Genomic DNA, 26,754 nt, shown 5'->3' on the forward strand with positions numbered 1-26,754 from the left:
CCGCCCTGCCCGCAGCTGTGGGCTGAGCGCGGACGGGACGGCGGTGGCCGCGGCCGAGGACGGCGCTGAGGAGGCAGGTATGTGGGCCCGGCTCGGGCCGGGGGCCTGGGGCGCGGGCCAGGTCTCTCCTGGAGGAGGGGCGAAGAGGCTGCCGAGCAGTCTCGGGTGGAGGGGCGGCCCGGCCCGTTAGGGCCAGCGCTCGGGGCGGGGAGGACCGGCCCGGGGACGCCGAGCTCGCCGCGCTGTGACCTTGAGGTGGCTGCTCACCCTCTCTGAACCTCAGCCTTGCGCCTCAAGCCGACTGAGGGGTCGCGAGGATCAGGGAGTTACTGCTCGGTGGGCCGTATGGGCTCTGCGTCATTCTCCTGGGCGGACGGGGAGCCTGGGCTCCAGCACTATTACTTCTAGTCTCCCCGGGCGTGGGAAGGGGGCCAGGGTGAAGGGGCATGGTGTGTGGGGCGACGGGGTGAAGGTCGACGGGGCTGGGGGCTCTGAGTGAGGGGCACCTGGGTGAGGGGGTTCGGTGTGAGGGGGGCCTAGATGAGAGGGACTTTAATCGGAGTTATGGAGTTATTTAGGATCTTTTGAAAGTTTTTCTTGGACTAGAAGTTCTTCACTCGAAGGCCTGTCTCGGCCTGAGTGTTAAGCTGAGAGCCCAGCACTTTTCTCCGCTTCTCGGCTAGTGGGTTCCTGGCCTCGGGCGCTTTTTCCCAGATGCCTGAGCTGAGCAGAGCAGCTGAGTTCAGGAGCTGGCCTCCCGCTGACCCGTTCACGTCCCCCGCTGCTTTGCCCAGGACCAGGCCGGGCGCTTGCCATGGGGCACTGCCGCCTTTGCCACGGAAAGTTTTCCTCAAGGAGTCTCCGCAGCATCTCCGGCAGGGGGTCTGGGGAAAGTGTGGGGAGAACACCCCCGGGGGAGCGCATTTTCATCAGGGACTTCCAGCGCCTGCTAGGGGTGCCTGTTCTCCAGGACCCAGCCCTGTCACCCTTCGTCTGCAAGAACTGCCATGCCCAGTTCTACCAGTGCCACAGCCTCCTCAGCTCCTTCCTGCAGAGGGTCAACGCCTCCCCGACTCGCCGCCAGAAGGCCTGTGCAAAGTAGGCACTCATCTGCACTCACTGGTTGGGGAGTGTCCACCAGGCACCGCAGGTGCTGTTCTGGGTGCAGGTGTGGGAGCAGGCCTGGCCAGGAACCTCTGTGGAGGGGACATAGTGTGAGCACCACTACGCAAGTGTGGGGAGGGAGGTGGACAGGAAGATGGGTGGGAGGTGAGGCTCAAGCAGGGCTATGAGGAAGGGGAGAGCACAGTATTTCAGGGAGAGTGGATAGCACTTGAAGGACAGCAGGACATTCTGAGACTTTGGGGACAGCTGTGAAAGTAGGACAGAGCCTTGGGCTGCTGGCCCTGCTCCTCCTGCTCATGGCCATCCAATCCTTTGCAGGGCTGGGACCCAGCCCCAGACTGCTGCAGAGGAGGGCACGTGTCCGGGTGAGTGTCCGGGTACACGGGCAGCCGGGGTGGCAGGTGTTGGCCAGGGCTGACTCTTCAACTCTCCTCAGGGGACCTGGTCACGTGGAGCCCCCAGTGCCTGCAGGCCCTGGTTGGGTGGGTACACGGGCACGCAGCCGACTGTGGGGCCCTGCCCAACCTGCAAAGGACACTTTCCTCTGAGTACTGCGGTGTCATCCAGGCTGTGTGGGCTTGCAGCCAGGGCCACGACTACGTCATGGACACAGACTCTGGCTGCGGGGCCCTCGTGCTGGACAGCACGCTGGCGGTCAAGTGGGAGTGGGACAAGGAGACAGCCCCACACCTCACCCCCAGTTGGGGGCCCCACCCTGCTGGGGCTGCCCTCCAGCACTGCCAGGGCAGAGGGACCAAAGCTGAGGCTGAGACAGAGGCACTGCCCAGCATGGATGTGGCCCAGCCTCCCTCAGATGGCAGTCCTGTGGGGCCTGGGCAGAGCCCCCTGCCCCAGCCAAGTCCACCCCCAAGTGGGGCTCCAGGTAGGAGGCTCCTCTGGCCTGTGTTAGACCCAGATTCCATCATCCTAAGCTGGGGGGTTGTGGGTTGCTGCAGAAGGGGCTAGCGGGGATGCAGGGGAGTTGGCTCAGCCCCTCAGAGGGGCCTTCAGCTGCTTGCTGGGCTGAGGAAGCCAGGGCTGCCAGCTAGTTAGGGCCCTGGGCCCTTCATGAACAGCGTGTTTGAGCAGTTTCTGTAAAGACACGTGCCTCAGGCCTCTAGTCTTCCTCTAGCCCCACGCTCTGGGCAGAGGGCACTGGCTGTTCCCGTGGGTTGAGAGGCCTGAAGGGAGAGAATAATGGGCCCCTTGTCCATAGGGTTTGGGGGAGGGGGAGGGCTGCTGCTGTCAAGGCTGATGTTTTGGGCCAGCTGCAGGTCACTCCCTGGACCTCAGCCAGACATCCTGAGGACAATCCAGTGGGACCAGTGTGGACAAGGGAGAACACAGGCCCCTTGTTTGGCGTCGGATCCCATGGCAGCTGCTAGGGGTGTTAGGAGGGCAGGGGCCAGCTTTCCATCCTGCTTCTGTCAGCCCTCAAGTAGCCTCAGCTACTCCTGTGTCACAGTAGGTGGCACTTTAAAGAAGTCCAGATCGGTGTGGGTCAAGGAGCCTTGGGACAGGGATGGGCAGGGAGTTGCTGTGGCTTCATGAGCATGTTGGTACCACTTGGCCTTTTAAACTATTTTCACAAGATACTTTGATAAGAATGGTTCTTTCAATATCTGAGACCACCCACAGCATATAGGTACCCCTTCCCCCCAAGGACAGAGCCTGAACCTATGGAGGGGCTGGGCTTGCTCATGTGGGACATTCCCCAGGGCTTCTGTGACCAGCACTGGATATGGGGTGCATGGGGTCTGAGGCTGAGGAGGTACTGTGGTAAGAGGAACCTTTTCTCTTTCTCAGGGCAGTTGAGTGAGAAGCAGGTTCTGTCTTCAACATCGGATGATCGGGTAAAAGACGAGTTCAGTGACCTTTCTGAGGGGTGAGAGAAGAGTGGGTTTCAACAGCCTAAAATTTCTTCTTCGAAAACCAAACTCCGCCATCCTAGGTGCTTGCTGCCTGGCCCCCTGCTCAGGACCCTCCCCCTACTCTCAAGGTTGGGAGGAAGGAGTGGTGGGAGGCTTCTGAGGTAGCCTCAGGACTGCACTTGGCAAGGTTTTTTCCTGTTGGGGGCTTCTCAGGCCTTGAGGGCCCTGGCCTGATGTAGCACAGAGGAGCATGGTGGTCTTCTCTTTGACTTCAGGCAGGTGGATGTTCCCTTGTTAAAGCTGCCTCCTGGTTGGGTCCTTCCCTGTTGCTCACTGTTCTTGTTCTTAAAGCCTTCAGTCTTATCCGAACCCCAGATGTCACCAGTGCAGAGGAGGCCCTTGGCTGTAACTTGAAGCAGAGGCTTCGTGCAGGAGGGGTGGAGGAGGACAGAACCTCTCCTTGGAGGTCTTCCTCAGGGTCCGCTCTCTCCTGTGTCTGGCTGGATGGTCAACATAGCCCTCGTCTAGGCCAGAGAAGGACAGCACCATTTTGTTGCTGCCTCCGTGGGTGCTCAAAATGAATGACCAGTGATTCTGGAAGTACCACGGTGAGGGCTGGCTGGCCACCTGGGGCATGGAGCCTGTGGGCATGGCTGTGTGTGCTGCCCGGCAGACTTAGTAGCAGCTTACATGTTAGGGTAAAGGTTACAGATGGGTAGGATTTTTTTGTTTTTTTGCCTGTGTGAACTTTGAAATGACTAAGAGCTAACCTGACAGCTAGATGGAGCCTGCAGTTATAGGGTGAGGAGCTAAGTTCTGAAGCCCATTTGGGGCAAAGCCACTTGCTCTGGGGGTCTCATGCCCTGTGAGGCCTCTAAGGGACCCTTCAGTGCAGGATCCTGGCTCAGAACGCAGCTGCGAGTGGTCTCCTGGCCTGTTTAACTTCAGTGGCCCATCCTGCTAGGAAGTGGGGTTGGAGATCTGGGCATTTTAGGTTTCTGTGGGAGTGTCTGGGAGAACTGAATGTTGGCCCACCTGGCCTGCCCCCTGTCCGGGGCCTGGCTGAGGGTCCTTTCTCCTCCCCAGAGACTTCCTGAGTGATGATGAACGTGACAAGAAGCAGAATGCCCCGTCGTCTGATGAGTCCTTTGAGCCGTACCCGGAGAAGAAGTAAGGCCACTGTCTGGCCTGGGAAGAGGTGGTTTGGGGGATGGTGTCCAGCGTGGGGTCAGAGTGTGGGGGTCAGCAGGGTATGAGGTGGGACAGGGCAGGAAGGAGCAGCTGGTGGCCATCAGAGAGGTTCTTATTTATTTTGAGGTCAATATGCATGTAAGAAAACATTTGCCATTTCAATGTTTTTTACATGTACAGTTCAGTGATATTAATCACCATTTTGTTGTTAAACATCACCATTATCCATTTCCAGATTTTTCCATCACCCTTAACAGAAGCTCAGTGCCCACTAAGCAATGATTCTCCCTTCCTCTCTCCCTTCCATCCCTCATAACCACCAGTAAACTTTCATCTCTTTATACTTGCCTGTTGTAGATAACTCATGTAAGTAGGATCATGCAATATTTGTCTTTTTGTGACTGACTTATTTTACTCAGTTTGATGTTTTCAAGGTTCATGTTGTAGCATGTATCAGGACTTCATTTCTCTTTATGGCTGAGTAATATTCCATTGTGTGTATATACCATATTTTGTTTATCCGTTTATCTGATGATGGATATTGGGTTGTTTCTACCTCTTGGCTATTGTGAATAATGCTGGGATGTTTCTGCAAGTTTCTGTTTGTGTTCTTGCTTTCACTTCCTCTGGGTATACACCCAGGAGTGGAATTGCTGGATCATATGATGATTCTTTGTTTAACTTTTTGAGAAACTGCGAAACTTTTCCATAGCTGATGTACCATTTTACAATTCTACCAGTAATGGCTGAGAGTTCTAATTTCTCAGCATCCTCACCAACACCTGTTGTTTTCGGTTTTTTGTTTTTTTAACCATAGCCATCTTAGTGGGCGTGAAGTGGTATCTCATTGTGGTTTTGGTTTGCATTTCCCTAATGACTAATGATGTTGAGCATTTTTTCATGTGCTTGTTGGCCATTTGTATTTCTTCTTTGATGAAATGTCTGTTTTCAAGTCCTTTGCCCTTTTTTCGATTGGGTTGTTTGTCTTTTTGTGTTAAATTGTAGAAGTTCTTTATATAGTCTGGATATTAAATTCTTACCAAATACTTGGTCCCCAAAATTTTATTCCCAGTCTGTGAGTTGTTTCTTTACTTTCTTCATAAATTCCTTTGATGAACAAAAGATTTTAATTTTGATGAAGTTCAATTATCTATCTTGTCTTTAGTTGTTCTTGCTTTTGGTGTCATATCTGAAAAACCCGTTTTTGAAGACTAGGACCCAAAGCATTACCACTGTGTTTTCCTCTAAGAGTTTCATTTAGGTCCTTGATCTACTTTGAGTTATTTTTTTATATGGTGTGAGGTATGGATTCAAGTTCATTCTTTCCTCATTGGATGGGCTTAGCATACTTGTTGAAAATCAGTTGACTATAGATGTACAGGTTTATTTCTGGACTCTTAATTCTGTTTCATTGGTATATGTGTCTACCATTATACCAGTACTAGACTTTTTTTTTTTAAATTATTTTATTGTACTTCAGGTGAAGGCTTACAGAACAAATAGTTTCTCATGAAAGAGTAGTACACATGTTGTTTTATGACATTGGTTAACAACCCCACAACATATTAACCCTCTAACTTCTCAACCTTTTTTTTTGGTGAAATTACACATGACCAAAAATACACCGTTTCAAAAATTTCTACATGCACAGTTCAGTGACATTGACTACACTCTTCCAATTGTGCTGTTATTCTCACTTAAGATGAAGGCTTACAGAACAAAATAGTGTCTCATTTAACAGTTACTACAAATGTTGCCCTCTGACAACGGTTAACAATCTCACTACACATCAACAATATCCTTACTCAACCTTGGGTTCCCTATCACCAGCTTCCTTGTCCCCTTCTGCCTTCTGGCCCTTGTCACTGGACTCCTGTACCTCGTTAGTCTCATTTGGTTTTACGGGGCTGTCCACTCCCAGGCTGAACAGTGAACCTCGGAGGTAGCTTCACCACTGAGCTAAAAGGGTGTCTGGGGGCCATACCCTCGGGGTTTCTCCAGTCTCCTTTAGGCCAGTAAATCTGGTCTTTTTTTTGTGAGTTAGAATTATGCTCTACATCCTTCTCCAGCTCTGTCCAGAACTCTCTGTTGTGATCCTGGTCAGAGCAGTCAGTGGTGGTAGCTGGGCACCATCTAGCTATACTGGACTCAGTCCGGTGGAGGCCTTGGTAGCTGTGGACAGTTAGTCCTTCGGACTAATCTTTTCCTTGTATCCTGTTCTCTTCATTCTCCCTTGCTCCCGAAGGGATGAGACCAGTGGAGTATCTTAGATGGCCGCTCACAGGCTTTTAAGACCCCAGACACTACTCACCAAGGTAGAATATAGAGCATTGTCTTTATAAGCTGTGTCATGTCAATTGAACTAGATTTTCCCCGAGACCATGGTCCCCAGAGCCCTCCGCTCAGCAATTCAGTCCCTCAGGGAGTTTGGATGTGTCTATGGGGCTTCTATGACCTTTCCTTGTACAAGTTGTGCTAGTTTCTCTTGTATTGTGTACTGTCTCACCCTTCACCCAAGATATCACTTATCTATTGTCTATTTAGTATTTCCCCACTGTGGGGTTTTTTTGTTGTGTCTTTGTCTGGCTTTGGTATCAGAGTAATGCTAGCCTCATAGAATGAGTTAGGAAGTGTTCCCTCCTTTCCTGTTTTTTGGAAAAGTTCAAGAAGGATTAGGGTCACTTCTGTATAATTCTCCAGTGAAGCATTCTGGTCTAGAATTTGTCTTTTTTTGGGAGGTTTTTGATATTCATTCGATCTCTTCACTTATTATGGGTTTGTTGAGATTTTCTGGTTTTTCTTGAATCAATTTAGATAGTTTATATGTTTCCAGGAATTTGTCCCTTTCATCTAGGTTATCTAATTTGTTAGCATAGAATTGTTCGTAATATTCTTTATGATCCTTTTTATTTCTGTTTAAAGTTGGTAGTAATGTCCCCTTTTCAAAAAAACAACTTTTGGTTTCATTGGTTCTCTTTTTCTATTTTCTGTTTCATCTGTCTCTTGCTCTGATCTGTTATCTGTCTTTCTCTTTGCTTTGAGTTTGGTTTGCTCTTGTAGTTCAAGTTGTAAAGTTGAATTATTGATTTGTCATCTTTCTTTTTAAACGTAAGTAGGCATTAACAGCTGTAAGTTTCCCTCTCAGCATTGCTTTTACTGTGTCCCATAAGTTTTGATATGTTGTGTTTTCATTTTCTCTTGACTAAGTATTTTCTGAGTTCTCTTTTGAATTCTTCCTGACCCATTGGTTGTTTAATGTGCTATTCAGTTTCCATGTATTTATGTATTTTCCAGTTTTTTTTCTGTTATTAATATTTAATTTCACTCCATTGTGGTCAGAGAAGATACTTAGTATGACTTCAGTCATTTTAAATTTATTGAGACTTGCTTTGTGACCTAACATTTGGTCTGTCCTGGAGAATGTTCCATGTGCACTGGAGTAGATGTATATTGTCCTGTTATTGGGTGGACTGTTCTATATATATTTTAGGTCTAGTTGATTAATAGTATTGTTCATATTAGAGACTGTATTTATTGATCTACTTTCTAGATGGTCTGTCCATTGAAAGTAGTGTGTTGAAGTCTTCAGCTTTTATTGTAGAACTGTTTCTCCCTTCAGTTCTGTTAGTGCTTGCGTTATGTATTTTGGGGCACATATATAATTGTTATATCTTTTTGATAAACTGACTCTTGTTATTATGTGATGTCTTTCTTAGTCGTTTATAGCAGATTTTGACTTAAGTCTATTTTGTCTAATATTAAAATCATCACCCTAGCTCAGCTCTCTTTTGGTTACTGTTTGCATAGAATATTGTTTTCAGAGAGGTTCTTTTAACATACTTTTTAAGGAGGAGGATAGTCACCGAAAATGTTTTCATAATTTTCTTCAAAAGTTTTTGATTTTGATGCTTAGGAGGGGGTCAAGCTTTAGTTCAGAGAATGTGCTCATGCTGCAGGTCAGTTCAAGTAGCAGGTGCATCCTGTGCTACTCCCCTCCCCCCATGGTTGGTACGAGGTCCTGCTGTTGTACCTTTACTGAGTGTACAGCTTTGGAGGCAAAGGTCAGTCTGAGGCTGGTCAGAGTTAGCATGGAGACCAAGACGGCCTTGCCATCAAAACTTAGGAAAAGCCTTGGTTCACACTTGAGGAGATAAAAATACACATGAAGGGAGTCCATACTTGTGCCTGGCACCAGCTCCTCCTGTGTTTGCAGGGTTTCTAGTAGGAAGAGTGAAGAGGCTAAGCATTCTGAAGAACCAAAAACTCGAAAGAAACCAGGGCCCAAACCGGGCTGGAAGAAGAAATTCCGGTGTGAGAGGTGAGGAGCCCGCAGTGGAAGCACATGGGTACACGTGTATGTGGGTGGATGCCAAGTGTGGGTATATGTGTGCAGGTGGGGTGTGGGTGCACATGTGCATGCGGGTGGATGTGGGGGGATGGGTGCACGTGCGTACATGTGGGGCATGCATACATGTGCACATGTGCATGCACGTGTGTGCATGTGGGTGGATGCGGATATGAGTGGGTATGTGTGCAGGTAGGGGTGTAGGTACATATGTGCACATGCAAGTGGATGTGGGTGTAGGTGGATGTAGGGGCGTGTGTATAGGGTGTGGGTGCACGTGTGTGTGTTGGGTGGGGGTGTGGATGCACGTGTGTGGGTCCTTGTAGGGTGGCTCACTCATTTTCTCTCTGCCCTGCAGGGAGGAGCTGCCCACCATCTACAAGTGTCCTTACCAGGGCTGCACAGCCGTGTACAGGGGTGCTGATGGCATGAAGGTGAGCAGTGGGCACTGCGGGTCATGGGGGTGAGGAGCGGCCATGTTGGGGTATGGTGGTGAATCTGGGTGGTGCTCTGTTCCTGCAGAGCCAGGTGCAGGATGCCAGCCTAGGACTAACATGAACCAGCACTGCTGGCCCAAGAGGGCAGCCAACTGTCAGCCTGTGGCCTGAGCAAAGTGAAGCTCTGAAGGAGAGGTTGTTGCCCAGTGAGGAACACTTGGCTCTGTCCTCCTTCTGGGAAGGCCTGCCTGGCAGAGCCCACTTGCCTGTGTGTGGAGCAGGTAGCCTGGGAGGGGCAGTGCTGTCCTGGGTGGTGCTCAGAGTCTGCTGGTCTTGCAGAAGCATATCAAGGAGCACCACGAAGAGGTCCGTGAGAGGCCCTGCCCACACCCTGGCTGCAACAAGGTGTTCATGATTGACCGCTACCTGCAGCGCCACGTGAAGCTCATCCACACAGGTAACTGCCACAATGCTGACCCTCCGTGGCAGGTGGCGCCCCTGCTGGCTTCTCAGGCAGCAGCCCAGAACACATCTGTTCCTGTACAGACCCGGGGTCTGCCTTGTCCATGGTGGTTGTGAATCTCCAGCCCTTCTGTTCTTGGCCCCTCCCCACTGCTCATCAGGGCTCTTTAGGTCAGACATGGTGAAGGGCACATAGTGAACTGAGTACATGGGAAATTGTAAGATGGACAGCTCCTCACTCAGGGTCCATCTAGAAGCTGTGCCAGGTCTCTGCAGCCTCCTGAGAGTGTTGTCATTTAAAACATTTTTGTGTTCTTTTGGATTATAAAAATAAAGCATGAGTTATAGAAATTTCAGTAGGAAAAGTGCAAAGGAGACAGCGAGTGCCCTGCGGCCACACCCCTCCATCCCTGCTCCACCAGCATGCAGAGTGCTTGTCTTAGCTAGTGCTGCTATAACAGAAATACCATAAGTGGATGGCTTTAGCAAAGAAATTTATTCTCTCACAGTCTAGGAGGCTAGAATTCCAAATTCAGGGTGCCAGCTCCAGGGGAAGGCTTTCTGTCAGCTCTGGGGAAGGTCCTTGTCATCAGTCTTCCTTTGATCTAGGAGCCTCTCAGTACAGGGACCCCAGGTCCAAAGGAAGCACTTCTTTTCTGGTTCTTCCTTCTTGGTGGCATGAGGTCCCCCAGGCTCTCTGCTCGCTTTCTCTTTTATATCTCAAAAGAGATTGACTCAATAAGATACAATCTAATCTTGTAGATTGAGTCCTGCCTCATTAACATGACTGCCACTAATCCCACCTCATTAAAATCATAGAGGTAGGATTTACAACACAGGAAAATCAAATCTGATGACAAAATGGTGGATAGTCACACAATACTGGGAATCACGGCCTAGCCAAGTTGACAGATGTTTTTGGGGGTACACAATGTGATCCCTTACAGCGCTCATGTCTCACATCTGTTTTACAACTCCCAATCTCAGTGATGTGATGGCACACGTGTGAGGAAGCAGGAGGGCCACGTGCTGTGTCCCTCCTCTTACCCGCCCTCTGCCCTGCCCAAAGTGTTATAGAATGATTTACTATAGAAGTCTCCTACAATTTCCTTTTTCACTCTCTCGCATTTGTAAGGTTTATTTGCCAATTCATTCACTCCATCACTGAGTCACATGTACCTGTGGGGCTACCTCACAGTTAAACCATTTTGTGTTAATGGACACTTGTGTTAGTTCCAGCATCTTTGCCAGACTGTACTTGTCAGGATTTTTTAAAAAACGTGAAACAGACCATAAGAAGTCAGGGTGGAAAAACAAGCTTGAAATGCACAAAATTTATGAGGGGCATCCCACTGTATGCACTGTATCAAGTGATGTAGAAGTGTGTTAGTGAGATGGCTGATACCAGAGTCACCTTTCCTCTGTAAAGTAAACGAGGCCCTTTGCATGGCCACGCCTCATCTTGTATGTGATGAACTTGCTTTTCTTGAGGATAACATTTCTGACTATCATCTATCTCTCATGAGGAAGTGGGTGTGCAGGTGACACATGTCCCCCTTTGGTCCCCAGAGGTACGGAACTACATCTGTGACGAGTGTGGGCAGACCTTTAAGCAGCGCAAGCACCTCCTCGTGCACCAGATGCGCCACTCGGGAGCCAAGCCCCTACAGTGAGTGGGTGGGCTAGCATGAGGTTGCGTTGGGCACGGGGGTGTCTCCATGCATGTCTCCTCTGTAGTAACGGGGCCAGGCCGGGTGTGGGTCCTGCTGGACACAGAGTCATGTCCAGCATGGAGGCATTTGCACACATGTAGGGTGTAGGGGCAACTGCACATGCATCCCCCTACAGTGAGTGGGTAGACTGGGTGTGGAGTTGCATGGGGCATGGGGTTATGTCTGTGTGTCATCTTCATGTATCCTGCTCACCCATGCTGCCCCTCAGGTGTGAAGTCTGCGGGTTCCAGTGCAGGCAGAGAGCCTCCCTCAAGTACCACATGACCAAGCACAAGGCTGAGACTGAGTTGGACTTTGCCTGTGACCAGTGCGGCCGGCGCTTTGAGAAGGCCCACAACCTGAACGTCCATATGTCCATGGTTCACCCACTGACGCAAACCCAGGACAAAGCCAGACCCTTGGAGACAGAGCCTCCTGGGCTGCCAGGTGCCCTGGGGACGGAGGAGGGCCAGGCTGTGAAGCCCGAGCCCACCTGAGGCCAGCAGGTGGGACAGACAGCTCACCAGGGCTCCATGAGTGTGAGGATGGTCTCAGTCCTCAGACCAGCCTAGCACAGCTTCCAGGAGTTTGCACACTGTGCCACACAGTGCACATCAGGGGTGGTGGGTACCACCTCCCTCAATGGGTTGGGGCGGGGTGGGGGGTGTCAGTGCGTGGCCTGTGAACCCTTCTGGCTCCCGAGTGGGAGCAGCAGTTCTTTTCCCACAAATACCAAGTGACTTGGAGCCAGACTCAGATTTTAAAATATTGATTACTCCTCCCACTAAAGCAATCAAGGACATTCGTGATCCATGTTTGAGTGTAACAAGAGCCCTAAGGCTGTGCTCACAATAAATTATTTACACAGCAGCCAGGCTGGTGGGCAGCCCCACCCTCCCCAGGTCCAGTCAGAAGAGCTGGGGCTCCCCGTACAGGTCTGGGTCCAGGTTGGGCGGAGCCTGCTGCCTCTTCTGGAGGGCGGCGCTCACCTCTGGGTCCAGGTCCTTGCCAGTGGCCAGCAACTGCAAAAAAACACATGCTCAGCCATGCAGCCCCTGTGGAATGAGAGCCTGAGCTGACCAACACCTGAAAGCCAGGCACGTGCCAGGGTGGCGACAGCACTGACCCCTGGCACTGCAGCCTAAGCCCCAGACGGCTGAGTTCTCCAACCAGGCATCAGAACCTCAGTGTGATTACAGATTTAGAAACAAACAGTAAGGTGAGTGTTACCTCTGTCATGTTCAAGAAGCACCTTTCCGGGCACTGAGGTATGGACTGCAGTAGGAAGAGACGCGCCTTTGTTATTAGCCCCAGTGGGTCGTCCTGGAGAGAGAATAGGCACAGGCTGGTCAAGGTGCTTTACGGTGTATGAGAACACAGCAAGGCCACAGGGCAGGACAAGTGTATCCGTTCTGCACTTGTGGTTACCCTAAGGTTCCTCATCAGAAGAGGCTGTGTGGCAGCTGGCTTGCCCCTGCCCAGGGACTGCTGCAGGCCCAGGGGCATCGTCTGGCCCACAAGAACCAGCTTGGAATCCACCCCAATGTGGGCTGACACAGGGTATGCTGGCCATGCCCCATCTGGTGGAGGGGTGTGGACTGTGCCTGGCCCCCACACTTGCCTGGTTCTGGTACTGCTGGCTCTGGGTTGCCAAAGTCGGGAGAGTGCTTGTCTCCCCAGCCACAAAGAGCCGGATCAGCTTCAGGTACATGTCAACGGCGACATGCAAGAAGGCAGCCTCCCTGATGAGGGCGTTGGGGTCAAGGCGGGGGAGCAGACTGAAGGTAAAGACGTACACAGTGCTCCATTACACAAGACATCACACAGTGGAGTCATGGGACTGAGGGGCTGGCTTTGTGTGGACATGGGCCCAGGATGCTACCTGAAGAAGGCGAGCGGCAGCAGCCTGATGTGTTGGTCAGAGGCCACGCGGAGCAGGACCCGGCCTAGCCCAGCTCCTGCAACACAGCAACAGCATTCGCTCTCAGTGCTGACACCCCCACCCCTAGTAAGCACTGGGGCTCCTGGGCTCTGCTCGTGGGGGAACACCTCTGGGACATGGGGATGCTGTGTGCAGCTGGTGGGCCTGTGCCCAGCTGCAGTGGGGGGGCCCCTCTTCCTCGGTATGCCAGCATGGTCAAGTGGGCACATTGGACTCCTAGGGTTTCTCATTACATGCTTCAATAAATTCCTTTTTTTTCCTTTTGCTTAACGGAGTTGGTACTGAATTTGTCCTGTGTGTTTGCAAAGACGCTCATTCCTAACCATCTGAAAGTTACTTCCAAACAAGATGATACAGAGTGGGGTAGAGCTGTAGGGACAGCCATGTGGGAGCCTCAGGGCCCACTCCCCATCCCCCACATTGACATTCTGCATCCCTGCACCCTGTGACTGGATGTCCCCGTGACCTGTGACTGGGTGGAGCCAAGTCACTGGCACCTGATAGTCAACGGGGTCTTCACCCATCTCCGTCCCTCACCTGTCTCTGTCAACTGGAAGAGTGCTAACCAGGGCACCTTCCTCCTCTCCAGACACTCAAGGATCTCCGCACAAACGTCCAATGTCTTCAGAGGGTCAATGGCTTCCTGCGATGCACGGGAGAAGGACACTGAGCACTTGCCAAGGCCCTGACCTCCATCTGGGGGTGGTGAAGGGTGTGTACAGAGACCCACACATGAGCTACTTCCTGCCTTTGCACTGCTGCCTTCATCTGTGTGCCAGCTGAAGGCAGAGGCTGCTTTGCGGGATGGAACAACAGGTACGCACACAGGAGATCAGCAGAGGGAGCACCTGTTACTGCTTCAGGTCTTGGGACACCTGCACAATGGCCACACACGGACCTCCTGGGGGGAGGGCGGCGGCATGGGCTGGCTTAAAGCCAAGGGGCTGTCCACATCCGTGAATAAGCCCTCAGAGAGGAGTTCTGGCCCGAGATTGCGCCATGGAGGTCTGAGGAGGGGCTATCCCACCCACCAGGCACTGTGCTGGCCATGGGAGCCCAGGACTCACACTGGGTGCCAGGTATGTTGAGAGCAGACCCATCATAGAAAAGAAGAAGAGGAACAGCACCACCTGCCAACAGAGCACGACAGCATTGGAACCACCTGTCCCAAGTGCAGCGACCTAAGTAAGACAGTGCCTCCTGATGGGCCTTTACATGCCCAAAGTGGGCTTACTCAGAAGGAAAGAAATTCCAACTGCTTTTAAAGTAACAGAACAAATTGCTACAGAATCATTTTACGTCCTTTAAACACAGCTGAAAACAGTGCCGACAAAGGAGACAGCTGTCATCTCAACTGCACTCCCCACCCCTCAACCTGCCTGCAGCCCCTGTCCAGGTAGTGTTTGCAGAGCCCCTGTCCAAGGCAAACCAGCTCCAACACAGACGCAGGCCTGCGCTCCGTTGGCTGGGGAGGTGGCCCCTCGCTGCAAGGCCTAGGCATAGAGCCTGTGGAGCCACCAAAATTCCTTCCAAAAAGGTACAAAAACCTGAAAACAAACTCAGAAAAATCCTCCTGCTAGGTTTTAAATGATAAGGGTGGGAAAAGGGGTTTTCAGGTGGGGCAAGCATGAGGACAGGTGGACTTCCTTGCATTTGCAGGCAGAAGAGGAGGGGACCAGGGGGCCTCACCCCACCCTGTTCAGGCTACGCTGCTTCTGGTTTCTGTATTCTCCATTCTCTTCCTCAGGAGGCTGAGGGCCCTCACACCATGTCTAGACCTCCAACACCCTCCTGGTGCTGGAGGTGCCCTGGGCAAGGGAATGCGTGTAGGTGCAGTGGGTAGGCAGGCTCTCCAGGTTGGCAGACACACTGACCCAGTGACAGGGTCCAGATGGTGCCAGGGCTCCTATGGGGGTGTTGAGGCTGCCAGCCTGGAGCTCAGAGCTGACCTCTTGTACCCACCCACACACTCCACCCTCCCGTCCACATGTGGAGCTGGGAATAGGGTTGGCATGGGGACCACCAGCTCTCAGCACAGACGGCTCATAGCACCTCCCTGGTTGTGTTGAGGATAAAACAGGCTAAGTGAACACTTCAGAAACGAAGGTATGCTCACCAGAAGGCCTGGAATCAAAATCTTACTTAGGCCTATAATTGAAGTTTTACTTCGCAATAAAAAGAAGAGACACCAGACCCACTTGTCCTTGCTGGTTAAAACATGCATTGAATCCGCTTGCTGAAAACGGACACAATAAGCTTTGTTTCTTGCCTCCTCTCGTTCGAAGTCCAGCCTCTTCAGCTCCCTCCTGCCCTGTTCTCTCAGGGCTTGCTGGATGGCAAAATGCAAAGAGGCCGCAAAAACCCAGGTGGGGCGAGGAATGGGTAGGGTGGTGTCCAGGGAGAGGAAGCTTGGAAAACAACAGAGGAACAAAAGTGTGATAACAAGGGCCTTAACCGCAACCATAGCACAGGACAGGCGCTGCCCAGGGGCCTGTCTGCTGCTGGTGCTGCAACCAAGTGGCTCCTAGGGTCCTGGTACTCCCAGCTCTCATGGTGCCAGTAAGGTGCCACCTCCCCAAAAGAGGGGCCCCTGGGCTCCTGGAAAGTCTGTGAGAGGGTCTCTGGGACAGAGACACTCCAAGGCCAAAGACCCCCACCCCAGCTGCTGGGAATGCCTGTCCCACGAAGGGGCCCCATGTGAGGCTGTTACAGGTATGGACAGACAGGTGTCTGGGGAGTGGATGCATGCTACACAAGGGACAAGGCTGGGGCTGGGCCCTCGGTCCCTGGGTGAGGAAACAGTGTACCCAACAGCACAGTGCAGCAGGTCAGGGCCGACGGTACTACGTCAGGCTGGGCTGAGCCTCTGCACCGTGGGCTCTGGCTGGATGGGGCTGACTCAGAGCACCTGACTGTCCCAGCCCCACACAGGCCTCAGCAGTACTGGGCATGGGTGCATCAGGGACTCCAGAGTAGTCACACAGGCTACATGGGGACCAGCTAGTCCTCACTAACCTGTAAGAAGGCAGCACCCTACACCCAGCCTCCCAGTAATACGTAGCCCTGGGCTCCGTGGTCTGGGCAGGGCTGGGGCCCCACACCAGGACCCTGTTAGATGTATGGCGGTGGGGGGGTGGGGTGCGGTCAGGGTGTTTTAGGAAGGCTAATCTCCCCTAGAACGTGATGGAGCCTTCACCCAGCATTTGGGTGTTCTGCTGTTCACAGCGGGCCTGGCAGGGGTTTCCATAGTGCCCTCCGATGCAAAATACTGCCAGCAGGACTCAGGGTAGGTCCCAATGACCGTTTGCGCCCCCATCCAGTGGCCGAGACTCACCTCTTGGCCAGGTCCCTGGCCTCTGCCAGCTGCTGCAATGCTCGGGGCAGTGGGCTCTGCGAGTGCTGCTTCCACTGGCACGTGAGCACCGGTTCCAGGCACGGCCACCACAGCTACAAGGAACAAGGGTGTGGCTTCAACCCGGAGTGACCATGAGGAGCCCAGCCAGCAGTGCCCCTGCCGATGACACCCTCCTGATGGCCACTAGTTCATGCTTTGTGATGTCAAATTCAGTGTCTCATCTCCTTGAGACTCACACAGCTCTATGGGGCCGTCTTGACGCTCTGACAGGGAAGATGCTGAGTTTAGCAGGCACAGCCTGAGGAAATGCCACCTGGCCTGGACCTCAGATGTCCTTAGTGACCAGGAACTGAGCCACTGCCAAGAGCTAGCGCTTTTAAACACAAAATGGCCCTCTTCTAATGAGTTCTGCCACTCAGCTGCAAGCTAGAGAACTTGCCAAAACACTCAGGACAACTTTCGGGAACATACTGCTCTGAGGGAAAAGAGCCTCTGAAACCAAAGTCCACATGCAGCCAGTGGCCAGTATTCTACTTGCCCTCCCCACATCCTTGACCCCAGAATGTTTGGTCACGTGAAAGGATCAGGCAGGGAGCTGAGGCAGCCTCTCTGCTCCTAAGTCGTGAGAGATGGCAGTCAAGACAGCAGAAGGGGCAGGCATTAACACTCATGCGGATGCAGAGGCTCAAAGTTAGTGCTAAGCGCATATGGAACTGGTTAGTGAGCGAGCAAGCGAGTAAACGAATGAGTCAGTGAATCAGTGAACAAGTGAACGAATAAGTCAGTGAGTCAATGAGCACCACAAACCTATGGATAACAGTCTAGCGGATCAAAGTCCCCACCTGAGGTAATGCTTCTCCCCTCCTGCCTGCTCATGGAGGTTCTGAGGCAGGATAAGGGCAGAAAAGAGGCTGGTGATGCCTCTGGAGAACTGAAGACCAATGTTATCTGTATTGACATTTTCTCTTATCATCAGGAAAATGAGAACCCCCGTAGGAGATAAGAGATGGGCTGGAGCCCAAGGTCGCATGGCCTCTGTAAGGAGCAGGGATCTCCAGGCTTACCAGGGCAGAGGTCAGGATTATTGGGCACTCAGTCTGGCAGGTGGCAAGGGTTAGGTTGACCAGCAAAGGGGGGTCTTGGCCACGTAGACAGGTGCTCAGGAGCCCCTGGGGGACAATGTGGTTAGACTCAGCACTTGCCCCAATACAGATGCAAGGCAGCCTGGCGCCCGCCAGTCCTGCCCTCATGGGGCCCTGCCACCTGCACTGGGGGCCCAGGGTCTTCCAAATGACTGCTGGGCAGGCAACGTGGGTGCAAGGAAAGGCCAAAGAGAGAATGGATTACCCGGAAGAAGTGTGCAGTGATGTCGTGGGTCAGAGCACCTCCATGGGAGAAATTTCTCTGCAAAACAGAGCCACGAAGCCAGTGAGAAAGGAGGCCACAGGGCAGCTGTAGACACTGCTCACAGTGTGCTGTGGAAGGAAACACTGTGAAGAGTGGCCCGAAGTCCCTCTGTTGAACCACACCTATCTGACCGTGTATGTGTGCTGTCCCAAGGGAGAGGACTCACAGAAGATGATGAATGGCTTCTGAAGCCGCCATGCTCCCACCTTTTCTGGCCACATTTGTGCATTTTTTAAAGTCAGACACTTTGAAGAATTCCATTGGGAATAGAAGCTGCTCCCCATAAGAGTGGTGGTTTTGAGAGTCACCTCCCTGTCACTTCATGACTGTGACACACTTGTGTCCCTGCTGGTGTGTAAATCATGTGCTGCCAGGACAAGAGTCTGAGGTGGGAGGAGGGGCAGGCCCTGCTGGGTGATGCTCAAATATTCTCCAACGGGAAAGAACATGAATGAAGTGAGTAGCCTAGTGATTAAAGCTTGAGGAACATTCTGTGAAGATGTGAGCTGGTGGGCCAACAACCTTTTCCTCCCCATTTTACTTTCATCCCTTCCCTCAGCAATTCCAGAGTCAGGAAACAGATTACTTGAGGGCCGCGGGCACCAGCAACTGGCCGCAAAATGCTCTCCAGTTCCCCCTCTCCCTGCACGGACCACAAGGCACCCACCAGCTCGGAGTTGACGAAGTGTAAGAACTCATCACAGTCCACAGCAGCTGGCTGCCCTTGGAGGCTGGTGAAGAGCATGCTGGGAGGCAGGCCGAGGAGTATCCTGGAAAAGAAGGGGGCACTCAGTGGCGAAGGCTCCTGGGCTGCTCTTGTCTTGGAGGGCAGCAGGAATCCCAGACTGTAGCCCCTGTTCCCTGCCATGGGGTGTCCACTGCTCATACTGGGCTTGACTCACTGCAAAGACTCAAAATGTGTTGCCGAGAAAACAATTCTAACACTGCATGCAAGCCAGGTCAAAGATCATGCCACAGTGTGACCAAACTTCCTGTGCTACAAACCCCTGTGATAGGAAGTTTAAACCACTTTCCAATCCTTTGTTATAAATACAGCTGCAACACACATCTCCAAGCACACATATTTCTCCTTATTTTGTCACAAGTTCCTTAGGCTAAACCCTTCAAAAGAGTCAGTCACAGTTCTAACCCCCTAGATCCTGTTCTATATGGAACCCAATGGAGAAGCAGCCCTCATGGCTGGGGGTGGTGTGGACAGGAATGCAGACCTGATGGAAGGAAATGGATTGAAGGCAGTGCTGCGTTGCACATCCACAATGCTTTTATTTGACAGTCAGCGCCGTGCCCTCCCTGCCCGGTACCTTTTGTGCAGGAGCAGCTCCCGCTGCCTCTGCAGGTGGGCGGCCACTGTCGACATGTTTCCCAGCGCCTGCAGCCGCCTGCAGAAAATCTGGAAGAGGAAGTGTCCTCGTGCTGCACCACTCCGTCCCAGCTCCAGCTCAGCAACCATTTCCTGGAAAACAGCAGAGGGTGAGGCTTCTCCAAGACCTGACGGGCACTGGAAGATGGCAATCAGGGAGCTAAACCACCTTCCTTGGAAATCGTTTCAAACCTACAAAAATCTACAAGGAAAAAAAAAAAAAATGCAAGGAACACCCACATACCCTTTACCCAGATTCACCTACTGCCACATTTTACCATTTGCCTTATCATTTACTAGCCCTCTCGATATGTGTGCACATGTTTGTGTGTTCATGCATGCAAGATGGAGCCATGTGCGCACAGGTGTTATGTGTGAGTTTTCACGAAGAGTCACAGCCCTTGGCATCCAAGCTCTCCTGGGCATGTTCCCAGGATGGGACGTGCCCTCATGTGACCACAGCACATGTCCACATCATTTTTACCAATAAAGCAATGCCTCTATCTGGCCTCAGTGTAGCCTCACAGCACCACCCCCAGTGCAGGCTTGGCCAGGGTCGGGTCACTGGTTGTTAAGCCTCCGGCCTCCTTTAATCAGGAACATTCTACCATGTCTCTGTCTTTTATGACACTGACATCTTTGAAGAAAATAAACGTGACTTAAATGTCAAAACTATGCTTGTTTTGCTCAAAATAACTGTGACTTGCACCCTAAGTATTTTAATGGTGGCATTTCTCTTTCTCACAGTCAAGTGTGTGTGGACAGTGTGTCTAAAGCTGTCTTCTATCACAAAGGGCTGAGGTCGTGGGACCAGCTTCTATGCACGTCCCCTGCCCTCTGGCTTGGTCTTATCCTGTGTCCCCATGACAGTCCAGTGTGGGGGCTGTGGAGGACCCTGGTGACATCCAGGCACTTCTGGGAGCCAACTGAGTGCAGCTGCTTCTAGAAACTTTCATGGAGCTCTGACTAGGCTGCATTTGTACATCACAGCTTTCATCCTTTGAGAGTCTGACCCACTGTTCTGCATTGCTCACTCAGAAATGTCTGCCCACCACCCAGAGTCACATGTGTGCATGCTGTGGGGAAACTGAGTCAAGGGTTGGGGGGTAGTCTGACGAGGGGTAGACCAGAAGGCCTCACTGAGAGGTGATGTTTCAATGCAGCCTGAAGGAGGTGAGGTTCCGTGTAGGGGGCACAGGGACTTGGCATGGGTTGCATGCACACAGCAGACACGCACATGTCTGTGACAAACAGTGCATGTGTGCCGGCCACCTGCACAATCCAGACAGAAGGCAAAAGCCACATCTCGTCTGACCTGCTGCCACCCCTAACTCCTGGTCCACCTCACCACACAGTAATGACACGCATCAGGGACAAGGGATGGGGCAAGCCAGACTCCCCTTCTTTGTGGGATATTTTCCTCATTTGTCAGTTTCCTCCATGTGCAAAAACACCTCCATGATTTCCATTTTTCATTTCCCACGTTTCGTCACTTGAAGAGCAGTAGCAGGAGGCACACCAGAAAGCACAAAACCAACACAAGTGACAAGGGAAAATGGTTGCATTTACACACCAGAAGTGCAGATGCCCGGGTGTGCAGAGCCAGCAGCAGGCAGGGGACGGGCCTGCACTGCCCTGAGTCCTGACTCAGCTGCTCCAGGCTCGTCCTCATGCCAGGCCTTAATTGCCCCAAGAGAGCGAACTGCAGCAGGCTGTCTGACTGAAGATGGACTGCCTGTTTTTGAGGCAGGAACAGAGTCTCCACACCAACGTGTCTGTGTGTGTAGAAAACGCTGTCTCTGCACCCATGTCTACCTCGGCGAGAAGGACCCAGCAGCTGTGCAGTGCCAACAGCCTCACTGGAGAAGAGTTCCACCTCCAGAGTCTTTGCACTCTCAGGTCTTGTGCCAGGTGAAGGGTCATTAACACCCTTCCCCCGAGCCTGACCTCCACATGGAGCAGCTGAGAATCAGCAAGCTGAAAGCAGTGCAGCAGCAACAATTCTGTTACCAGAGCTGGTGTGCATGTCCCCAAGTGCACGGAAAGCTGTGTTATCACAGCTCTGGTTTCTGTATTTTGTGGTGTTCACACATGAAGTGAATTCAGAGCACACTGTCACTCTGGATCTCAGCATTGGTATGGGAGGTTAGAGTCTTCATTCTACTTGGTTGCGTTAGGACCCACTGTAGAAATTTACAACAAGTATTAAGAGAGGCTTCACCAAAGGGACCCGCTGATGCTGGTGTCCTCTAACTCACCTGCAATCTGGAAAGAATATCCTGATTTACTGCGCGGCCTCCGGGAACCAAATCAGAATTCTCCAGGTGGTCATAACTCCGTGAGCTGGAATGAAAACAAAATAACAGCCTCTTCAGTATCTCCTTTGTGTTGTGGGTTTCCTGATCTCTCCTGCTGTACTGATGTGGGGCGTGGTCACACACCTTGGATGCCCCTGGTGACCACTGCATTTCAAGGGAGCTACTGACACAGAAATCAAACAATAATAACAAAATCATCAACAAAATACTAGCAGAATGAATCCAGCAACAAACAAAAAGAGTTATGAACCATGACCAAGTGGGATTTATCCCAGGTTTGCAAGGGTGGTTCAACATATGAAAATCAATGTGATACATTCCTCAATGGAGAAAGACTGAGAGCTTTCCCTCTAAGATCAGGAATGAGACAAAGATGCCCACTCTCATGGTGCTGGGTCAACTGGATCTCAACATACAAATGAACGAAGCTGGACCCCCTTACCTCATGCCACATAAAAAAATGAACTCAAAATGGATCAAAAACCTAAATATAACAGCTAAAACTGTAAGACTCTTAGGAGAAACCATAGAGATAAATCTTCATGACCTTGAATTTGGCAATGGATTCTTCGATACAACACCAGAAGTACAAGCAACAAAAGCAAAAACAGATAAGCTGTACTCCATTTCTGGAGTGGGCTTGTCAGCCCCACCCTTGCCCTCACCCTATGTTTCTCTTCACCCCTCACTTCCCTCACCTCCTTGTGCCTCAACAGCCCAGCACCATTTTCTCAGGGCTCAGTTCTCCCACCCCCAGCTTCTGCCACGCATTCCTGTTCTGATCCAGGCCCCACACCCTCCCACCCCCAGACCAGACATGAGTGTGGACCTCTGCAAACACCTGCTCTGTCCTCTCATGCTGCCCTCAGCACCGCAGTCCAGGTGCGTCTTCACTGGAGCTGACTCAGACCTGCAGCCCTGATGTGCTTCGCCATGCCCTCTGCACTGAGCTGGACTCCTGCAGACACATGAGTACTGACCTCTGAAAGAAGTCTATCACTGCCTCAGTGAGGATGCTACAGGCCACCTCCAGGTCTCCATCACAGCCCCCCGCGGACGCGGGCTCAGGCAGGTAGCACTGGTGGATTGCCCACTGGTGGAAGTCTCGCCTGCAACAGAGAACAGGTGTCAGCACCAGCAACACTGAGAAAACATGTGGCCCAGGTACCACCAAATCAGGTAAGCCTCATGCCTTGGAGCATGTGCACCTGCTGGTTCCCTGATGGCACCTCAGAGGAGGAGTGAGTCCTCATGGTCCAGTTCCTAGGGTGACCTACATGACCACCCCCCACAAAACAAAAGCATGCCTGGGCCATAGGGCTGACCACCAGCCACATGGCTGCTGAGCTGGACAGCAAAGTGGGCAAAGGCACGAGAATCTGCTATGGCTGACCCAGGTGTCTATGAACGACCCAGAGGCCCACAAGCAAGGGGAGAGTTGGGGAAACACGGGCCCAGACTGTGGATGGCGTGCACAGGATGGCCCTGCCATGCAGAAACAGCCCATGGGATGAGCAGCAGGGTGGCTGGGAGCCAGGAGACCTGTGCCCACATCTTCCGCATACCGCTGTGCATACATACCTAAGCGCCCAAGCACAGTTTCAACCTAACAGGTGGCTCTGATGAAGCCTCAACTCAGGAAACGGGAACCCCTTACTGCCTTCCTGTCCTGGCATATCCAAACCCTACCCTAAAGATGAGCGATGGCGAGCAGGTGAGGAAGGAAAGCCTGCGACAAGCGAGCATGTGAAGTACACCCTCACAGGTTGTGAACCCAAACCTGAGAAGCTACAGTGTCTATTGAAGGAAAAAGCAGCTCACTCTTCTTTGCACAGCCATCCCTTTCCTACGATTCCTATGTACGTTCTGCTGGTCCAGAGCCCAACACTGCAGCACAGTGCGGGGAAGCCAAGCATGTCCCACAGGTGCCAGAAAGGAGCTCTGACCCACAGAGAAGGAGTGTGCAGAGGACAGGTCGACCCTCCCCTGCTCCCCAACGATTCACACCATCCTCCTCTCCCTTCTGTGTGCTCTCTGGGGGTGGGGGGTGGAGGGGCTGTGCATCTCAGGTGGGTCCTCTCACATTCTTCCTATAATCTTCAACAAATCGTCTACCTTTGTGGAACCCTGTGCACAGCAGACGGCATGCCTGGCCTCTCCTGACCACCTCCATGACCAGCACCAGGATTACAGGGGCCTAGTCGTCCTGATTCACACCTCTGTGCCTCTGACTGCACACTGCCTGGCACTTTCCCCAGAAAAGCTGCGTTCCTGCTGGCCTTCCCGTCTGCCCACAATGAGCTCCGTCCACTCCTCGCAAACACTGGCAGCTGTGCCCACACCCTGGCCCTCATGGCAGGGGTGAAGGGTGGCGCTCACTGCGAACCGCCTCATCCCCTCTGACGCTGCCCACCTCAAGGCCTTGCCTTTGCTGCCCCGTCACTTACTGCCATGTGGCCCTTCCTGTCCAGTTTGTGTTCACCTGTTTGACCCCAGCACTCAGGGTGTGCAGTCCTCACACAGGACACCCAGTTGGGGGAGGGGGGAGGCTGGAACCCAAGCGGGTGATTCCATCTGCCATATGGCAGAGGTCTGTCATGTTCATGCTGTATCCCCAGCTTCTAGAACATTCTAGAACAGTGTCTGGCACACAGCAGGAGCTCAGTAAGTAAATTTCTTGAATAAAGCAATGAATGAATGAATGAAATTATGCTCAAAGGTCCTGTGTTAACCTGAACACTAAATTGAGAAGACAGGATGAAACTCGAAGATGATGAAGACTGTGTGAGGTTGTAAACACTTACCTCTCTATGTCTGAAAGAATATCAACTTCAGGCTGAATTCCTAGTTCCAACTGCAGCCAGTCTCTGTAAGTTAACTGAGAGGAAAGGAGCAATATAACGTGAGGGCTGGAGCCAGCTGTGGTACACACTGCTCACCACATCGTCACTCTTGACACTAGACAGCAATAGGCACACTTATTCTTCCGTATAGTTGATAGTTAGCAATAAAAAATTGAAGAAATGTAATAAACCAAGCTTGAGATTTTTTTTTGTGCAAAAGACCAAAACCACCAGGCAAACATCCAGGAAATACATTAAAAATTAGAAAGAGGCAGAAGACCAGAGTAAAACTGGCCTGATGGGGGAGAGGCATTAGTGGGGCATTGGTAGAGATTCTGGTGGGGGCGTTGGCGAGAGTGTTGCTAGAGATGTTGAGGGAGCTGAAGGGAATATTGTTGGGGGCACTGGGTGGAATATTGTTAGGGTTGTCAGTGGGGGCATTACCAAGGATGTGGGTGGAAACATTGGCAGGGGTATTGGAGGGGATGTTAACAGGGATGTTGTTGGGAAAGCTGGCCAGGACATTGGTGGGGATGTTACTGGGGATGTTGGCAAGAACATTGGCAGGGGCATTTGTGCGGGTGTCTTGGTACTCAACCAGGCTTCCAGGGATCTGCCCCATTGCAGGGCAAGCTCACAGCCATGGCTCAAAAAGGTCGAGCTCTTCACTGTGAGCCTGCCAGAGAACTCAAGAACATTTTAGTCCCTCTTGAAAATTTCTGCAAAATGTTACTATTGGGGGAAACTATGCAAAGCACAGAAGACATCTTGTCTGTGTAATTTCTTACAGCGGCATATAAAGCTATAATTATGCAATAAAACTCTGAAGTTAAAAACAGATATCTGTGTTGCTGCTCAAGTGACACATCAGACCCTTTCCCATCCTGACCTCACACTTGCCCTGCCCCCTCACACCTGTCCCAGAACACATGGAGTTCTCTGATGAAACTCATGAGTACGGTGTAAAGGAGAGAAGGGGCACTGGGACCTTACCTGAAATTCCTTCTCCTTCAGCAGTTCTCGGAACGTCCTGTGTCTCCACAGACGGAGGGCGGCCCTTGTCCAGTCTGTGGAAGGCAGGCACAGGGGCCTCCAGAGAAGGTCCCTGGTGACATCCAGACAGGGAGGCTCACGGGCTTCAGAGAACAGTCTCAACACAACAAACTGGAACTGAAAATAAAGACATGTTCTCCATCAGAGACTTAGGAAATAATCAAGAGAAACATACTGCCCACAGCCCACATGCAGAGGACAGCGCTGCCTGCGCTGCGGCCCTTCCCATGGGTACATCTGACCACTATCCCAGCCACACATTTCAAAGTGGACCACTGTATCAAGACCATCATTGCACCAGATGCTGCCAGAGGTGGTGCCGACCCAGGGTCTTGTGCATATCTGCCTTCTCGAACCTTTGCCGAATCTAGCATCTTCATTTTAAAAGTTTGCCAATTTACACAAAAACTAATTCAAAATGGATCAAAGACCTAAATATAAAACCTAAAACGATAAAGATCATGGAAGAAAGAATAGGGGCAATGCTAGACGCCCTGATACATGGCATAAACAGAATACAAACCATAACTAACAATGCACAATCACCAGAAGATAAACTAGATAACTGGGAGCTCCTAAAAATTAAGCACTTATGCTCATCCAAAGACTTCACCAAAAGAGTAAAAAGACAACCTACAGACTGAGAAAAAATTTTTGACTATGACAAATGCGATCAGTGTCTAATCTCTAAAATCTACACGATACTGCAAAACCTCAACAACAAAAAGACAAATAACCCAATTAAAAAATGGGCAAAGGATATGAACAGGCACTTCGCCAAAGAAGATATTCAGGTGGCTAAAAAATACACAAGGAAATGCTTATGATCATTAACCATCAAGAGAACTGCAACTCAAAACTACAATGAGATACCATCTCACCCCAATGAGGCTAGCATTAATCCCAAAAACACAGAATAATAAATGTTGGAGAGGTTGTGGAGAGACTAGAACACTTATACACTGTTGGTAGGAATGTAAAATGGTACAACCACTTTGGAAATCGATCTGCTGCTTCCTTAAAAAGCTAGAAATAGAAGTACCATACGATCCAGCAATCCTGCTCCTTGGACTATATCCTAGAGAAATAATAGTCATCACACAAATAGATATATGCACACCCATGTTCACTGTGCACTGTTCACGATAGCAAAAAGATGGAAACAACCTAGGTGCCCATCAGTGGACGAATGGATAAACAAATTATGGTATATTCACACAATGGAATACTACACAACGATAAAGAACAACAATGAATCCATGAAACATAACATGGAGGAATCTCGAAGGCATTATGCTGAGTGAATTTAGTC

The 26,754-nt window shown here is 51.3% G+C and overlaps 2 protein-coding genes across 3 annotated transcripts in view; one reads left to right on the top strand and one right to left on the bottom strand.

Annotated features, from left to right (window-relative positions):
* The first annotated feature begins 1 nt into the window (after position 1).
* Positions 2 to 11,654, top strand: ZNF276 (zinc finger protein 276). 2 transcript variants are annotated; one of them, XM_004377772.3, is made up of 11 exons: positions 2 to 77; positions 795 to 1,098; positions 1,444 to 1,490; positions 1,562 to 2,008; positions 2,932 to 3,010; positions 4,083 to 4,166; positions 8,401 to 8,505; positions 8,891 to 8,966; positions 9,309 to 9,426; positions 11,001 to 11,100; positions 11,373 to 11,654. In XM_004377772.3, exons 2-11 carry the CDS (start codon positions 815 to 817, stop codon positions 11,638 to 11,640), a joined length of 1,608 nt encoding a protein of 535 aa, XP_004377829.1. In that variant the 5' UTR covers positions 2 to 77; positions 795 to 814; the 3' UTR covers positions 11,641 to 11,654. The 2 variants fall into 2 exon arrangements, with proteins under 2 accessions (XP_004377829.1, XP_023588363.1); XM_023732595.1 differs by lacking the exons at positions 2 to 77; positions 11,001 to 11,100 and having other exon boundaries at positions 134 to 1,098; positions 11,373 to 11,564.
* Positions 11,655 to 11,984: 330 nt separating this feature from the next.
* The window catches only part of FANCA (FA complementation group A), a 52,032-nt gene continuing 37,262 nt past the window's right edge, over positions 11,985 to 26,754 (bottom strand). The window contains exons 28-43 of the mRNA XM_023732600.1: positions 25,383 to 25,559; positions 24,351 to 24,424; positions 22,527 to 22,655; positions 21,487 to 21,571; positions 19,170 to 19,321; positions 18,515 to 18,617; positions 17,788 to 17,844; positions 17,505 to 17,609; positions 16,420 to 16,532; positions 15,355 to 15,493; positions 14,153 to 14,215; positions 13,623 to 13,728; positions 13,026 to 13,101; positions 12,765 to 12,921; positions 12,374 to 12,466; positions 11,985 to 12,165 (exon numbers count right to left, since the gene is read on the bottom strand). Of these exons, the coding sequence (XP_023588368.1) occupies positions 12,052 to 12,165; positions 12,374 to 12,466; positions 12,765 to 12,921; positions 13,026 to 13,101; positions 13,623 to 13,728; positions 14,153 to 14,215; positions 15,355 to 15,493; positions 16,420 to 16,532; positions 17,505 to 17,609; positions 17,788 to 17,844; positions 18,515 to 18,617; positions 19,170 to 19,321; positions 21,487 to 21,571; positions 22,527 to 22,655; positions 24,351 to 24,424; positions 25,383 to 25,559 (1,743 nt within the window). The 3' untranslated portion in view covers positions 11,985 to 12,051. The remainder of the gene's footprint in view (positions 12,166 to 12,373; positions 12,467 to 12,764; positions 12,922 to 13,025; positions 13,102 to 13,622; positions 13,729 to 14,152; positions 14,216 to 15,354; positions 15,494 to 16,419; positions 16,533 to 17,504; positions 17,610 to 17,787; positions 17,845 to 18,514; positions 18,618 to 19,169; positions 19,322 to 21,486; positions 21,572 to 22,526; positions 22,656 to 24,350; positions 24,425 to 25,382; positions 25,560 to 26,754) is intronic.

The sequence above is a fragment of the Trichechus manatus genome, unplaced genomic scaffold, assembly GCF_000243295.1.
Source record: "Trichechus manatus latirostris isolate Lorelei unplaced genomic scaffold, TriManLat1.0 scaffold00053, whole genome shotgun sequence".
In the NCBI taxonomy this organism is placed as follows: Eukaryota; Metazoa; Chordata; class Mammalia; order Sirenia; family Trichechidae; genus Trichechus; species Trichechus manatus.

Bases quoted from the DNA above. Each gene is read 5' to 3' on its own strand.
- ZNF276 (XM_004377772.3), top strand. From the start codon at position 815: ATGGGGCACTGCCGCCTTTGCCACGGAAAGTTTTCCTCAAGGAGTCTC. The intron at 1,099-1,443 runs GTAGGCACTCAT...AATCCTTTGCAG, and splicing joins CGCCAGAAGGCCTGTGCAAA to GGCTGGGACCCAGCCCCAGA. The intron at 8,506-8,890 runs GTGAGGAGCCCG...TCTGCCCTGCAG, and splicing joins AAGAAATTCCGGTGTGAGAG to GGAGGAGCTGCCCACCATCT.